Source organism: Bidens hawaiensis, unplaced genomic scaffold (genome assembly GCF_021521415.1).
Source record: "Bidens hawaiensis isolate Kalapana, Puna unplaced genomic scaffold, B.hawaiensis_p1.1 tig00032452_1, whole genome shotgun sequence".
Lineage (NCBI taxonomy): Eukaryota > Viridiplantae > Streptophyta > Magnoliopsida > Asterales > Asteraceae > Bidens > Bidens hawaiensis.
Window position 1 is genome coordinate 7,501 of NW_027495531.1, and position 16,390 is coordinate 23,890.

General features: G+C 41.6%; 1 protein-coding gene across 1 annotated transcript in view; it reads right to left on the reverse strand.

Annotated features, from left to right (window-relative positions):
- LOC143583532 (serine/threonine-protein kinase BLUS1-like) overlaps window positions 1-16,114 on the reverse strand; it is a gene marked incomplete at its 3' end in the record, with an annotated part of 23,526 nt that extends 7,412 nt beyond the window's left edge. The window contains exons 1-12 of the mRNA XM_077065816.1: window positions 15,918-16,114; window positions 14,711-15,285; window positions 13,939-14,193; window positions 13,749-13,873; window positions 13,285-13,329; window positions 13,068-13,149; window positions 12,904-12,972; window positions 11,182-11,352; window positions 11,049-11,111; window positions 10,895-10,963; window positions 10,660-10,794; window positions 10,518-10,591 (exon numbers count right to left, since the gene is read on the reverse strand). Coding sequence (XP_076921931.1) covers window positions 10,518-10,591; window positions 10,660-10,794; window positions 10,895-10,963; window positions 11,049-11,111; window positions 11,182-11,352; window positions 12,904-12,972; window positions 13,068-13,149; window positions 13,285-13,329; window positions 13,749-13,873; window positions 13,939-14,193; window positions 14,711-14,875 — 1,253 coding nt within the window. The remainder of the gene's footprint in view (window positions 1-10,517; window positions 10,592-10,659; window positions 10,795-10,894; window positions 10,964-11,048; window positions 11,112-11,181; window positions 11,353-12,903; window positions 12,973-13,067; window positions 13,150-13,284; window positions 13,330-13,748; window positions 13,874-13,938; window positions 14,194-14,710; window positions 15,286-15,917) is intronic.
- Between the last annotated feature and the right edge of the window lie 276 nt (window positions 16,115-16,390).

Here is a 16,390-nt window from a genome sequence, read left to right on the forward strand (position 1 = left end):
ATTAGTTATTATAAAGTTATTATAAATTGGTCGAAATTGAAATCGATTTTTATTATCCTTTCTATTTGATTATCTTTATAGAATAGATTGAATTTCCCTTTTTTATGAATATGTCCTTTTGTCTCTTTTTTATTAGTGGTTTAGAATAGAACAAGTAGTCACAAGTAGTCAGATGTAAGAGAATGTAGAGGAATTTTCTTTAGAATAGAAGGGTCTTGGTATATTACTTTTATTAGTATTAGAATCCAATCCCAATGGAGGATTTTCTATCGAAAGAGAAGACTAGGTCTAAGTAAGGTATACTAAGCCTATTTTACGTTGTTGACAATGTTTACAATGAAACTTAGCATTAGCAAAGATATTAGTTTTTTCAAACTTTATCTTTTGCACAAAATTGGGGTTGGGTTAGGTTGGAGTTTTTAACCAGACTCGTGTTATGATACAAAATTCACTAGAATTGGATATACCAAAGAAGAGTAGTATAATTAATTCGTTGATTTCGGACAGGAAAAGAGGAAAATTCCATATGAATTTGACTACGAAGAGTAATGAGGAAAAGTTGGTTTTTTTATCCACAACTAGAAAAAGATCAATTGGGTCCATTGAAATGAAATGTGTTTTTGCTTTCCCAATGAATGGGCTTATAGGAATGATTGTCTTTTGATGAAGCAATCAGTCAGTTAAAACAATAACGAGGAAAATCAAATAAAAAAAGAGACAATTTTTTGTATTCGAATATTTATTCGTTTTTTTTTTGAATTGTTTGAATTGTATAGGGCTCTAGGGCTATACGGACTCGAACCGTAGACCTTCTCGGTAAAACAGATCAAACTTATTATTATCAAAATGATATGAACTGTTTCAAAGACCCAACATGCATTTACGTGAGATGTATGGTCCTAATGAAACTCGCACTTCGACTGATACATCCGCTATGCATACGTCCACTGGTAAGGGTATTGGCCGAAGCTCTCATCCAACTCAAGGGGAATCGGACGAGGTAGTGGTCTTATCTGTCACTATTGTAAGGAACCCGGTCACACGAAATGGGATTGTCCTAATCGTCCTCCTGGAAGTCAGCCACCTCCTAGACCCAAAGCTCGCATGGCTACTACCGGTGAGGCTTCTGATCCAAATGCTACCCCAGCCTACACGTTTAGCGAAAAAAATTATTGCCGACTCCGCTTCTCAGACAAATCCCCCTGCTCCAAGCGCCAATGCTGCCAATTCAGGTACTTTTCCTAGTCTCTCCTCATCTTGGGTTATCGACTCTGGAGCTACTCATCACATGACTGGGAATTCGGGTATCCTTTCCAACCTCCATAAAGTTTCCCACCAACGAGTACGCCTCGCTGACGGTTCCTCATGTCCTGTCCTTGGCGTTGGATCCATCAATAATTCCACAAACCTAAACCTTTCATATGTTTTGTTTGTCCCTAAATTTCCCGATAGCCTCTGTTCTGTTAGCCAACTTACAAAACAAAATAATTGTTCGGCTAAATTTTATCCTACTCACTGTATTTTTCAGGAACTAGGGACGAACCGTCTGATTGGCACAGGTTTTGATTCAGGAGGTCTCTACCGCTTATCTTTTCCGTCACAACCTACATCAAATATGTGATTCAAGAATCAAGGAGGAGCATTGTAGGTTGGGACACCCCTCTATAGCGGTTTTGAAGCAAATGAGACCAGATTTATCTTTTTCGTCTTTTAATTTTCATTGTGAGTCGTGTCAACTTGGTAAACATACCAGGCGTCCCTATCCCCCTAGAATGTCTAATCGAGTCTATTTTCCTTTTGAACTTTTGCATTCTGATGTATGGGGCCCTTGCCTTACGAAGTCTACTTTGGGTTTTGAGTACTTTATTACCTTTATTGATGATTATTCTCGTGCTACTTGGGTTTATTTGTTAAAATCTCGTAGTGAGGTGTTTTCCACCTTTTGTGAATTTAATGCTTATGTCAATAATCAATTTAATACATCAATTAAGACTTTACGATCCGATAATGCAAGAGTATTTTTCCACAGACTTCTCTTCGTATTTAAAATCCCACGGAATTATTCATGAATCCTCGTGTGCATATACGTCGCAACAAAATGGTGTTTCTGAACGCAAAAATCGACACGTACTGGATGTTGCTCGCACACTCATGTTCCAGTCCCATGTTCCTCACAGATTCTGGGGGGACGCCGTTCTTACTGCCTCTTATCTGATTAACCGCATGCCCACACCTGTCCTTCATGGTAAAACACCATTCTCGATCCTGTTTCCTAATGGCACTCCTTTTCCACTCTCACCTAAAGTTTTTGGTTGTGTTGCCTATGTTCATGACCACCGTCCGAAAGTTACTAAACTCGATCCTAGAGCAATTCGTTGTGTCTTTGTTGGTTATTCCCGAGTTCAAAAGGGGTATCGGTGCTATAGTCCTTCACTTCATCGATATTTTACCTGTGTCGACGTCACTTTTGATGAGTCATGTCCTTACTTTCTTATGCAGCCCACTCCCGTTGTTGAGCCATTCCCCGACCTTGATCTACCCACATCTACAGTTATTCCAACTCTTCCTATGCCGAGCATACCATCTGATCCTCCGGTCTCCACTGCTTCTGATTCTCCCACCATCGACCCATCAACCGGATCTCCACCTTTGCTTTTTACATATAGTCGACGAAGGCAGAATCAGACATTAGACTCCTGATTCTCAACCATCCTCAGTTCCGCTACCTTATGGCCCAACCATCCCTTTACCTACTCCACCCGCCCCCACCACTTCCGAACCTACTACCACCACCACTTCTCATTATGACCCTCCCGGTGCCCCCTTTCCTGATATACCTATCGCCTTACGCAAAGAACCACGACACTGCACCCGTTACCCTATCCAGGATTATGTTGGCTACTCTCACTTATCTCCTGAGGCTCATGCCTACTCCACTACCCTTGATTCCTACCCGATTCCCAAGAATGTCACAACAGCTCTCGCTCACCCAGGATGGCGACAGGCTATGGAAGAGGAACTTGGGGCCCTCAGATCTAATCATACATGGGATCTTGTGACGCTTCCTGTGGGGAAGCGTATTGTTGGTTGTCGTTGGGTGTTCACAGTTAAGCTACACCCGGATGGTTCGTTACATCGCTTAAAGGCGAGGTTGGTTGGTTGCTAAGGGGTATTCTCAGGCATATGGCGTTAACTATGAGGAAACTTTCTCACCGGTTGCTAAAATGCCATCTGTTCGTATCTGTATTGCCTTAGCTGCCATTAATCATTGGCCGCTCCATCAGCTAGATATCAAGAACGCCTTTCTTAATGGTGTTCTTGAGGAGGAGGTTTATATGGAGCAGCCACCGGGTTTTATCATCGAGGAGGAGGCCTCGAAAGTTTGAAGGTTACGACGTTCTCTGTATGGTCTTAAACAGTCTCCTAGGGCATGGTTTGGCCGATTTTCTAATGTTATGGAACAATTTGGGATGACTCGTAGTGCTTATGATCACTCTGTTTTCTTTAGACACCAAAGCAGTAAACGGATTATTGTTGTTTATGTGGACGATATCATAATCACGGGTGATGATGCAGTTGGGATCACCGAACTCTTCTTCAGACTCAGTTTCAGGTCAGCGACTTAGGTCGACTCAGTTTCAGTGTGCTCTTACCGTCGACCTGTACCAGTACATTGTTAGGAAGTTCATGCTCGAGCCTTCCGAGCCTGAGTTTCCTAAGCCTCATCAGACGGTGTACGATGCCCCCAAGGGCAAGATAGGGGTGTATGCCGCATTCTTCGTTTATGGGAATCTCAGGTTCCCATTGACGAAGTTTGTGTACCGTGTTTTGGAGAGACACGGTGTACATCTGACGGAGGTACACCCAATGGCAATCGCCAAGATTCGCCATTTTGAATGGGTGTGCCTCATTCTGGGCGTGGAGCCCCATGTCGACCGCCTGATGACCTTTTATTCCTGGAGGTGCATCCAGGGGTGGTATACCTTGGTCACTCGGATCAAGGGTTTGAAGATATGCGCTACCGAGCGCAGTCTTCGGTCTTGGAAGCGGGAGTTCTTCTATATCTCCGCTCGCGTTGTCCCCATAGCGATGACGTTCAAGAACGGGAGAGCTCTCCCGAACCTTCACGCCTTCAACTATAAGGAGGCGGAATGGTTCTCCAAGATTTCCCGGGTCCAGTCTCCGGTTTACCGCTTTGCGGAGTCTGGGATGGTGATGCTCGGGATGAGCCGGGTGTGGAAAGATGCTGGGGCGGAGGCGCCACAGGTTCCCATCGTCCTTGAATACGGTTTGAACTCTATCCCTTACGGTATGCTTCATCTTCTTTGCTGATTTAAAGTTTTCTTCTAACTGTTTCTTTTGTTTTCAGAGGGAAACGACCTACAATCGCTACTGCATCCGCGGGAGGCTGGTGGTCCCGCTCGGATGGGTACCCGTGCTCTTGATGAGAACGAGTTGCCCATCTTGGAGCAAACGGCGGATTGGTTTGTGGAGGTCTACTAGCCGGGCCACCCGATTCTGAGCGCCACGCGGCCAGGTAAGGAGTTATTTAACCCTCGCCCTGTCAATGCTCAAACCTCTGCTGGAATTCCTCTAATTTTGTCATCTTCTGATGAGGAATCCGCAGATGGTCCTTTCTTCACGCGGAAGAAGAAGGCTGCTGGCGGGAAGGGTAAGGCGAAGGTTACCTCTACTACCGATCAGGGGAATCGGTCAGAGTCAGAAACCGAGAGTGAAGAGGTGGCGGGGAACCCTGGTGGTGATGAGACCACTGTTCCGGAGGTTGAGACAGCTGTCACCTCCGGGCAGCCTAGTACGACGGTGAGCGGCGTAAGAGGCCGGCTCCATCGGGTTCGTCCCCGCCTATCAGAACCTTCAAGCTGAAGAGAACTCGTAAGTATAATTTTCATTTACTTTAACTGCATATCCTTCCGCCATTATATTTAACTATCTTGTCTTCATGCAGGCGTGGATGCAACTGCATTCCAGGGTGGAGCGGGGAGGAGCACCTCTGGACCCATGACGGTAGGTTTGGTCAACCTACCCGAGGCGATGACCCAGGCGACTTGGCCTGCTTCAAGTGTTGGTTCAGTTGCTCACTCGGTTGAGGCAACTGTTTCAACTGTAACATCATCCCCGCCGGCTGTCAATGCGATCTTCACGGAATCCTTCACTGAGCCGGCGGTGATATTTTTTGCGGGTTCTTCCGCAGTGGCGGCCACGGTTGTGAGTTCACCTCCAGTGAGTTCACCTCCGATGGTCTCTACCGCAGCGGCTTCGACCGTGCCTCCGGCGCCGGCGACTACCTTGTCCCCGGCCGGTTCAGCAGGTATGTTCGGGGCTTCAAGCCAATCTCTGCCTCCTTCCCATCTGCCTGACCTCTTGGATGGATATCCGTTAGGTTCGGGTGATGGGTTTGGCGGCTACCAGCCTACTGTCGACCATACAGGTGCGTAGGGTTATTTTGGCCTTTTTATATATATTTTTGTTTTTTTATCATCTTTTCCTAACTGCTTTTTGTTTTTGCAGTGTCGGATTCGAATGAGGTGTTTGTTCCGCGGTGGAACATCCGCCGGGGAACCACCCTTCGGACGGCTGTGGATTGCGTCGAGTGGGCGCGCCACGCCGCCCCCAGTGGTGCACTGGGAGAAGCTATGTCGAGCTACCAAGAGGGTAGGCTGACAAACGAGCTTCGAATTCTCCTTGCCCGGATGCAGCCGCGCGTCGAGCTGCTTTGTCGTGAAAACGACAAGTTAAAGGCGGCTCGTATCCAAGAAATAGCTCAGGCGCGGGCTATCCGGGAGGAGAACAGGAGACTCTCCGCCGTTGCTGCGGAGAAGGTGAAGGCCTTCAAGGCCCTTGAGGTTGAAGTTCAGGCCCGTCTCGAGGCCCGTTCCAAGGCTACCCAAGCTGTTAATGAACAGCTTCGGTTGGCTAAGGAAACTGCACGGAACGCAACTGAGAGGGCCACCAAGGCTGAAGCTGTTGCTGAGCCTCTACGCACTGAGAATGAAGAGCTCAAAGCCAAATTAGAGAGGCTCCAGCAGGCTCATGATGCCTTGGCCATGGAAGATGCCAAGAAGCTCCAAGAGATCTTGGACCAGAGGGGGGTGTTTGACCACACTGAGCGTAAGCTAAAGGGCGTCGAAGAGGCTGCAGCCAAAGATGTGTTGCTTGCCAACCTTACAAAGAACGAAGCCGAACGCGCCCGTAATGAAGCTCAAGCTGCCCTCCAGGAGGCTCTGGTTACCAAGGAATGGCTTCTACGAGAAGCGTTGTCGCAGGTATGCATAGCTTCATAATATCTTTACGCTTTTCTTTGTACTTAGAAAAGGTTTTGATACTTGTATTTTTGTTTTGTAGGTTGTGCATCGGGTCTTCACGGACACATCATATGACGATGCCATGAGCGCAGCCCTCAACGCTTCCCATGAGGATGGGGAAAAGGCTGGCTTCCTGCTTGGTCTAGGGTTCGTTGAGAAGGGCATCCCGCCTTCCAACTTCCCTTTATATGATGTGGATACTGAAGCTGTATATGACCAAGCAGTGAACCAGTATGCCGCCTTCCCGCACCCGGTGGTGGAGAAGGTGAATAAAGTTGCTGCTGCTGATGATGGGCTAACCATTCTCAAGACCTTCCTTGAACCGCCACAGCCAACTGATGGTGCGGGTACAAGTGGGTTTGGAGGGAGTGGCCCTGAAGCTTGATCTTTTAAATCCTTTCCCACTGTTAGGATAGATTTACGTCTTTGTATAGATTTATATTCTTGTAGGCGGGTAGATACCCGACCATTCTTGTAACAGTTGAATTTTAATGGAATATAAATCTTTTGTGCGGGTAGGACCGTCACTCTTGCTTTATAAACGTTATACGACTTGCTCATGCATATTATAGTTTAATTTGGCACTTGTTTTGCCGCATAAACAATATATGATTCGCTTGTGCATACTTTAGTTTAACTTAGCAATTTCTTAAGTACTTTGGATAAGTTAACCTTTCAACGTGGCAGATAATAGGTTAAAGTTTTGCTTCCTCTTTCGTGATTGTGCGGGTAAGACCGTCACTTTCACTTAGTAGGATGGCTAAACTTTACCTATATCTGACCTGCGTGGAGGTTTTCCTCATTTTTTCCTTAAGAGATTTTCTAAGTGTTCTGAATAAGTTAACCTTTCGACGCGCGGTTGTCAATAGGTTAATGTTCAGTTTCCTCTATCATGATTGTGCAGGTAAGACCGTCACTTGCATTTAGTAGGATGACCAAACTTTACCTATGACTGACCTGCGTGAAAGTTTTCCTCATCTTTTCCTTAGAAATTCTTGCCGTTTTTTGTGTTTATGCGGGTTTTGCCGCCTTCCACACGCAACGACTTCTTTTCACACTTATTTATGCGGTGAATACCGGCATATCAGTGTTTTGGATAAGTTAACCGTTCGACGCGCGGTTGTCAATAGGTTAACGTTCAGTTTCCTCTATGATGATTGTGTGGGTAGGACCGGCACTTTCATTTAGTGGGATGACCGAACTTCACCTATGACTGACCTGCGTGAAGGTTTGCCGTTTTTTGTGTTTATGCGGGTTTTGCCGCCTTCCACACGCAACGACTTCTTCACACTTATTTATGCGGTGAAGACCGGCATATCAGTGTTTTGAATAAATTAACCGTTCGACGCGCGGTTGTCAATAGGTTAGTTATGTTTCCTCTATCATGATTTGTGCGGGTAGGACCGGCACTTTCATTTAGTGGGATGACCCAACTTTACCTATAACTGACCTGCGTGAAGGTTGGCCGTTTTTTGTGTTTATGCGGGTTTTGCCGCCTTCCACACGCAACGACTTACTTCCCCACTTATGTATGCGTAAAATTTACTGCACTTGCCCCGGCTTGGCTAACCGGGGTAGTGTTCGTAAAATGTGTGTATTCGCCGGTGTTCCCCCAGTAGCTGGGGTTGTGGTTACCGGGGTTTCTTGGTTACTCCCTGGCCTGGGGACCGGAGTAACGTTAACCATCTTTTCGGAGGTTTTGAAAAAACTGAGAGAATTAGTTCTAGCTTTTATGCACGGATGGCGCCAATGAAGAAACACTAATTGATCCCGGGCAGATTACGGATAATCTGGGGGTTAAATAGATGTTTCCCAAGAGGGGTTAGGTCCGGCAAAGATGGTTCTTCTGATGACCTGCAAAACAGACACCGTGAGCTCGTCACTGAGAAGGGGGGGTACCTCCTTGTGACCACCCTCCGGCGTGAGAATCGGACTAGATTGCTCTTGAATATAAGTGTATATTAAGAGATTGCTAGAGAAGATAAGATAATGAGATATCAGATAATGTAAGATAATGTAATGTGTCCATACCATTCCAAGGTGTTGGAGTATTTATAGCCGAAGGTAGGTTTCCAAGAAGGTACAGCCGGCTGAATAGTATTCCTGTTCTGCCAACTGTGGGCTACGCACATGCCATGCTGGTAGTTGGTGGGTAGGCAGCGGCTGATAGTGACCAGGCCGGCTGTGTACTATTCCTTTGTCACAGTGAGCTGTCGCTGCTTTGGTCAGACCTTTTGTCCATACCTCGTCAGGTACAGTACAAAAGGTCCTCCAGTAGTGTACGGACTGGCTCATTTGGGCGGGAGTATTCCCGGCTTTGGGCGGGAGTGTTCCCGGCTTGCTCACTCCTTCTTCAGGTGACATTACTGAATTATTTAAGAATTAAGTGCCTTGTGCGTGTAGCCTTGCTGCGCGGGTAGCCTTCCCTGATGGCTAGTATCCGTTACTGCGGGAACAGGCGGAGTACGTCGGCCATTGGGAGGCTTTTCCTGCGGGAACAGCTTGCGTACTGCGCGTAAGGACGTCACGTCTCTGAGCATGGTGGGTCCTGCGGATCCAGTTGGTTTCTGCGCAGACGTCTCTCTTTAAGGTGAGTTTTGCGAGTTTAGCCTTTGCGCAGACGTCCCTGTTGAAGGTGAGTCTTGCGGTTTCAACTGCGCAGACGTCCCTCTTTGAGGTGAGTCTTGCGGGTCCAACTGGGCTCTGCTGGGACCTACCTCTTCAGTCCCCGGGGCTTACAAAGACTAATTAAAGAGGGTTCCCAAGTATGTTAACTCCTTTATCTGCATATTATATATTATTTTTATTTTTTTGTTATAGGAGTTGAGAGTGGGGAGATCATGTCCCTTGTAAGCAGTTGCAGATTCTGTAAAATGTACTTTATATCTTTATAAATACTGTTTTTTTTTCTATTTAACTATAAATTTAAGTAATTGTTGTTTATAATAAGATCCCATAATTGCAGCGAAGCAAGGAGTTGGAGAGAACAGTGCAACTGCTGAGTATTGAAAATGTAAAGAATGCCTTATTGGAGATCTTTTAGACATAACATAACATCTAAAAACCACAAGTGCATTTTTCTAGTAGTGGATGGAGGGTGTATTTTAAGATGTCTTTTGGTTGGTTATAATGAAAGTTTGTTTTAAGATGTGTTTTGGTTGGTTATTAAGAGCTCGGAATAAACATATATATTTCATTCAGCACAAAATAGTTTGGAGGGGTAAAATAGTTATTCTAATGAAAGGGTGTTTTAAGATGTGTTTTGATTGGTTATTAAGAGCTTGGAATAAACAGATATATTTCATTCAGCACAAAATAGTTTGGAGGGGTAAAATAGTTATTCTGCACCCGTATCATTCAGAGGTCCAACCAAACAACACTTACTGGTTCAGCACTTACTGATTCAGAGTCTCTTAATCATTTAGACCTAGACCTCTTACTCATTCAGTACTTAATGGCTTAGCAATTAATGGCTCAGCACTTGCCAAACATCCCTATAATATTTTAAAAGTCGTAAAAGAAAAGAAAAAAAATGTAAAAAAGTTAAACACCATGAAGCAGCTTTGACAACGTACACGTTTGTGTTTGATGACTTGTAAATGATTACGAATAACTCCATTTTGAATGAAATTTACGCCCAAACATAAACGGTATATTTGATATTTTATAAACCATCGTATCCTAAAAAGTTACAAGAGAAAAACAAATAAAACCAAACCAAAAAAAAATGTGAGTGGGCCAAGTGTCAAAAAAAGTGGTTTGGGGAAAAAAGAAGGAAAAGTATAGGGTATAGAGTATAAGTGATTAAGTGTAGTTAAAATTGAGGGGGGCATATTGTAACTCTAATTTTATATTGATTTAACCATGCTGAAATCACTTGTACATTAGTGCGTAAAGACTTCTACACATTGATTTGACTCTTTTCATCATCGTACACGAGCCGAGAGTCTCACCGAAAGCAGCCTCTCTATTCCTACGGGGTAGAGGTAAGGCTGCCTACATCTTACCCTACCATAGCTTTGCTATTGGTGGAATTTACTGAGTACGATGATGATGATGATGATAATGATGATGATGATTTGACTCTATGAATAGTAATTGTGAGAGGGCATGGAGTTTGCAAATTGCTATATAATAAATTACATAAAACCTAAAGAAAAAGAAACTAAAATTGGACGCTAAGTATGCTCTTACTTGAGTGCTTGAATAGGCTTCATTGGAAATGCCGCAAATGAATCCTCTAAATTAAGAACTTCATCAATTTCATCCTGCAAATAGTTATATATTAAAATACTTGACTTTAATCCAATTTAAAGGAGCACAATCAGCATGATACCTCAAGGTGGGACCCAAAATCTGAATGATTAATTTTCTCAGGAGATGACCTTGATCCAATATCATTGACCTCGTCTTTTTCCCTTGAACTTGCATTCAGATTTTCAGAAGTTGAACTTTCATCATAATCCCGGATCTGCCCTCGAAGACACCAAGTGTTTTTTACAAATTACAATCAAAACTGATAAAGAAAAAAGTATAAAGAAAAAGGTAAAACATTATTTATGAATGCATACAAGTGCAGCCTGATTCTTCAAGTCCTCCAAATTGAAATTCCAAGCACTTATTCCACGAATATACTCTTGCTGCAAGTTATAGAATACAACCATATCAGGATATCAGATAATACCATATTAAACAATAATGATTCATTGATTGTATCTATGTCACCTGTGATAAATGTTCTTTATTTCCATTTAGTTCACTGTTCTGTAGAAGATCTGCTTCTTTTGCCTAAAACAGCAACACGGTCAAATAATTAGCAAAACAGATAAAATAACATGAATACGACATAAGCAAATACCTTTAGCATCCTAAAACGATCACCTAGTGGCGGAAGACCATCAAGAACCGTTCTTTGAAGATAATCAGTTGTTCGTGCATGTTTAAAAAACGGATGCTTTAAAAGCTTATCGGATGAGGGACGCTTTTTTGGGTCTTTTACTAAACAAGCAGCAACCAAGTCTTTAAAAGCCTGCAAAATGATAATAATAATAACAATAATAATAATAATAATACAATAACAACAACCATACCCAGTAAATCCCACAAATAATCAATCAATCAATCAATCATGCCCAGTAAAATCCCACCGACAGCAAAGCTATAAGTAGGGTCTGGGGAGGGTGGGATGTAGGCACACCGTACCTCTATCCAAAGGAATAAAGATGTGGCTTCCAGAGAGACCCTCGGCTCTAAGTACATGTGTATGAAGCAAAATAAAGGAAATCAAAGTTTAACAGTTATATAAAAACTACTACTAATTATAATAATACTAATAATAAGATCACAGTTTAACAGCTATATAAAAGCTAATAATAATTATAATAATAATAATAATATATGTAAGGGAAATACCATTATGGTATGTGACCTAAATAAGTTAAGTCTAAGCCCTAAGGTATTCAATTCTCTCTAAAAATCCTTAACTTTAATTCTACTTCTCCACGAATTCCTATCCTCAACCATGTCCTCGGAGAGGTTTAGCTCTATCAAATCATGCCTAATCCTCTCATCCCAAGTCAATTTCGGTCGTCCTCTACCCCTCCTCCCCTCTATAGTAATGTTTTCTACGGATCTAACAGGATTCGTCGTCTGTCTTCTCTTTACATGTCCAAACCATCTCAATCTCCACTCTCTTATCTTGTCTGCTATGTTCGCCACCCCTAATCTCTCGCGAAACACAACGTTTCTTATTCGGTCTAGCCTTGTGTGCCCACACATCCAATGTAGCATTCTCATTTCTGCTACCTCCATCTTCCGCACTTGTGCCTTCTTGATGGCCCAACAATCTGTTCCATATAGCATTGCAAGTCTAACTGCCACCCTATAGAATTTTCCCTTTAGTTTAGTCGGGAAACTCTTGTCGCACAATATACCTGTGGCTGCTTTCCATCTACACCATCCTACCTGAACTCGGTGGGTCACATCACTGTCTAATTCCCCATCGCTCTGTACAAATGATCCTAAATACTTGAACTTCGTTACCTGCGGGACCACCTGCCATTCAATTGTGATCTGTGCGTCTTCATTGTCGTTTATCCCACCAAAATCACAGTGGAGGTACTCCGTCTTAGATCGGCTAATCTTTAAACCTTTTGTCTCTAAGGTTGTTCGCCACTCCTCAAGCCTCATGTTTAGATCTTGTTTTTTCTCAGCAAGTAACACAATATCGTCTGCGAACATCATGCACCACGGGAGAGTCCCCTGAATCGACTTTGACAACTCATCCAAGACTACCGCAAAAAGAAACGGGCTCAACGCTGACCCCTGGTGAAGACCTACCTCTACAGGAAAGAAATCAGTATCCCCCACTGGCGCACGGACACTTGTTTCACTCCTGGTATACATATCCATAATTATCTCCTGGTATACAACGCTGACCCCTGGTGAAGACCTACCTCTATAATAATAATAATAATAATAATAATAATAACAATAATAATAATAATAATAAACAAATAAATAAATAAAATAAGCATGCCATCCTATATGTTGCAATACTTGTATGACACAAGTCACAAACCTTTGAAAATTTTTTGTCCCGCTCATAATCAAGACCTGGTGGTGCATTTTGCAGTGTCATGAGCAAAACCTGGAGAAAATGAAATAAATTGGAAGAGTCATGTTCAAGTTCAGGAATTTTACAACTTAATGCAACCATTAAATAAAGAGATTTATATTAATTACTTTCATTGGTGGATACTTTGAAAATGGTGCATGACCATGAGCTAGTTCAAGTGCTGTGATTCCAAATGACCAGATGTCTGCCCTGGTAACACGCAAAATAGCTCTTTAGCTTATAGTTATGTAAAGTATATATGTTTTAAGAAAATGATTTGATAAACTCATAAAAGAAATACAGTAAAATGGTAACAAGAATATGTGTATATGAATCACTGCTTACTTAAAGTCGTATCCATGTAGTTGCTGCATTACCTCTGGTGCCATCCTAAATAAAAAATATTCACATGTGAAACAGGGGTTTGCATGAAACCGAACAAACCGAACCGATATAACTGAGCCCAAACAAAACTAACGTCTGTTTTGATGTTTTCGTAAAAACCAAACTTTTTGGTTCTGCGTGTAACTAAAACCGAGAAAGCAGAACCAAATGCGCTGATTTTCATTTTTACTTTTAAGTAATTTATAAGAATTTAATAAATAGAGTAGCCCAATGTATAATAATTAAATAATTATTAACTAACAAAGAGATTTAGGCCAAAATTCATATTTTGGGACAAATTTTTTTAAAACCCAAATGGCAAAATCGAAAAAAGCGAAACCAAACCCAAATTGGAAAAACCAGAATCGAAAGGTTTTCAAAAACTCAAAAACCGAAAGATGCAAAGCCAAAGAAATGAAACATACCAACAAGGAGTTCCCACAAAGGTATTTCTAGAACGCTGTCTATCCCCAGTATCAAACATGAAGGCAGAGACTCCAAAATCAGCTAACTTTATGGAACCATTATTATCGACTAATATGTTCCCAGCCTGAAACGAACTAACCAAGATTATTAACGGAATCTAATAGATCTTTTGAATAATCAAGTGCAGACCTTAACATCTCTGTGAATATGCCCGTGTGCATGAAGATAGACCAAGGCCTTAAGGACCTCTCGAAGCACTGTAGCAATAACTGGCTCTTCAAAACCTTCTGGAAAAGAAGTTTTCATTATATGGAGACAGGATCCACCAGCCATAAATGGCATAACAACCCAAAGGTTGTGACCGGTTGTGAACGAACAATATGAGCGTAATAAATTTGGGTGGTTGATCAAGCTCATGGTCTGTACCTCACGACGTATGCCATCCTGTTTTAATAAACAGGATCTTAAAAAAAATACAAAACGGGCCGTAATAATGAAAACATTACGATACAAATCTAATTAAATAATGTCATTACATTAGCCCTGAAACATGTGAAAGTTAAGATTTATTCATCTATGCCATCTCAAAAGGAAATGAAATGTATTGCAACCCATAATTCTAACTAAAATACTTTACACTGAGTCACTTTAGACAAACAAAAGGTATTATTAAAGATCTAAATCTTTTTGGAGCCATCTTCAGTTACTACCATCTTGAAGTACAAGAAAAAAAATATGGCATTTTAGGCATCCACAATTACACAATGATGGCAATTTGTTTTGGGGACCTTGTAATCTTGTATAGGGCAATTTGTAGAATTTACTTGGTTAGGGTTGCAAATAGTCACTTTTTATGTATAAACCTATACTAATAAATCGAATAGTGACTGCTTGAATATATATGATACTTCTAAATCAATTCAGGGTATCTAATTATTAAGTAAACAATAAACAAACATACCAGGTCATTATTACACTTTTCCAAATCAAGAACCTTGATCGCGACTATTGTGTTCAATGGAATACATAATGCCCTATACACAGAGGCACTGACTCCTTCACCGACTTCCTCATATAGCTTGTAATCCTCTGCATTTACCGGGAACTTCTGCTTTGGTACTTCCATGGTTTTTTTAAATCATATACATAAAACCTTCGTTACCATAAATGCCCTGAACACCTAGAGTTGCTGGTCAACTTGATGTCGATTCGCTCAAACATGGTAACATTGCTTTTTATTGGAATATAACTTAATAACTATTAACTCCAGTTATTTCGTCAGGACCGCATTCAAGGTCCTTCAGACTTCATGTCCTTGAAGGTTTCCACCAAATAATGGCCTCAGTGAATACAACACGGTACTTTTATTTTTGATAAATAAAAACACTAATTTCAAAGACAATCTGGCAATGTGAGCTGATGATAAGTTTAGTAGATATATAGAAGGGATGCTCAAATCTCTAGTGTGTTGCTTTATGTAACTGCTTGATATATTATAATGTTTGTCAGAAGAGAAAACTTGTTGAAGCACAACTCCTGTAACAATAGAAAGAGAAAAAACTGTTAATATAACAAGCAAAAAGACCATATGCATTTTTTATTATAATGTACTATATAAGACAGAGATCACAGAAGGAAACTGATTTAACAACAGATTTTCATCCAAAACATGTTATGAATAAGATCTAAAACATAATCAAAGCCCAATTTCTTAAAAAGATGCAACAAGTGTCGTCAACTAAACCAAAATATTCCCTAAAATTTTAAGCTAATCCATTGACAAGTGTTGACATTAGTCAATCAACACTTGAACTTCACAAACTGATTCCGATTCAAAGTAACCAATCAACAACACCTGAAACATCCATCCTAGTGAAAACGAAAACTACACAGCATTCAGACATCAAATTGAACACCTGAACATCAGTCTATAGTTTCATCTTCTTCATTACTTTTGTGATCATTAGTCTTCTAATCAAAGCACCGACAACAGGAACCTAAAAATAACACGATCCGTACATCTTCAATTTCACAACACCTGAACACCAATCCTATCGCAAATCACACAGCATTTCACAAATCCAGTCATTCGAACATCAAACTACGAAAGAAAAAATCAACTCAAAAGTAAGCAATGAATCATAGAATTAATAATCACAAGTACGGACCTAGGGTTTCGTAAGCTGAGCATAAAATCTGGTGCAGAAGAAGAGAGAAACGACGTCGTAACAGGAAGAGATAAGCCTTGGGCTAATCCGCCGGTGTGTAAAAAGGAAAAACGTACTTAACAGCTGTCGTATACGAGTACGACTGCTTCAGATCGAACCTTCACTGTTTAACCAAACAAATAATGGCATCCAACATTATTATTATTATTTTATCTTTTATTTTTAAATAATACTAGCATCCAAATTATGCATTCGGTTAATTCTTTGGTTTTAGTCTAACCGTTATGACTTAAACCGACATCACGTTTAACTCTAAACAAATTTAGCTCAACGGATCATTTTTATTCGTTGTGAGAGGTTTACAAATTGCCTCACTTGGGAAGACGCCGGAAGAAATTTCGAAATGATGGACGCATTTTAATAGGATGGAGCGGGAACATTGTATGACCTTAACTGGTACCGAAAAAAGATGA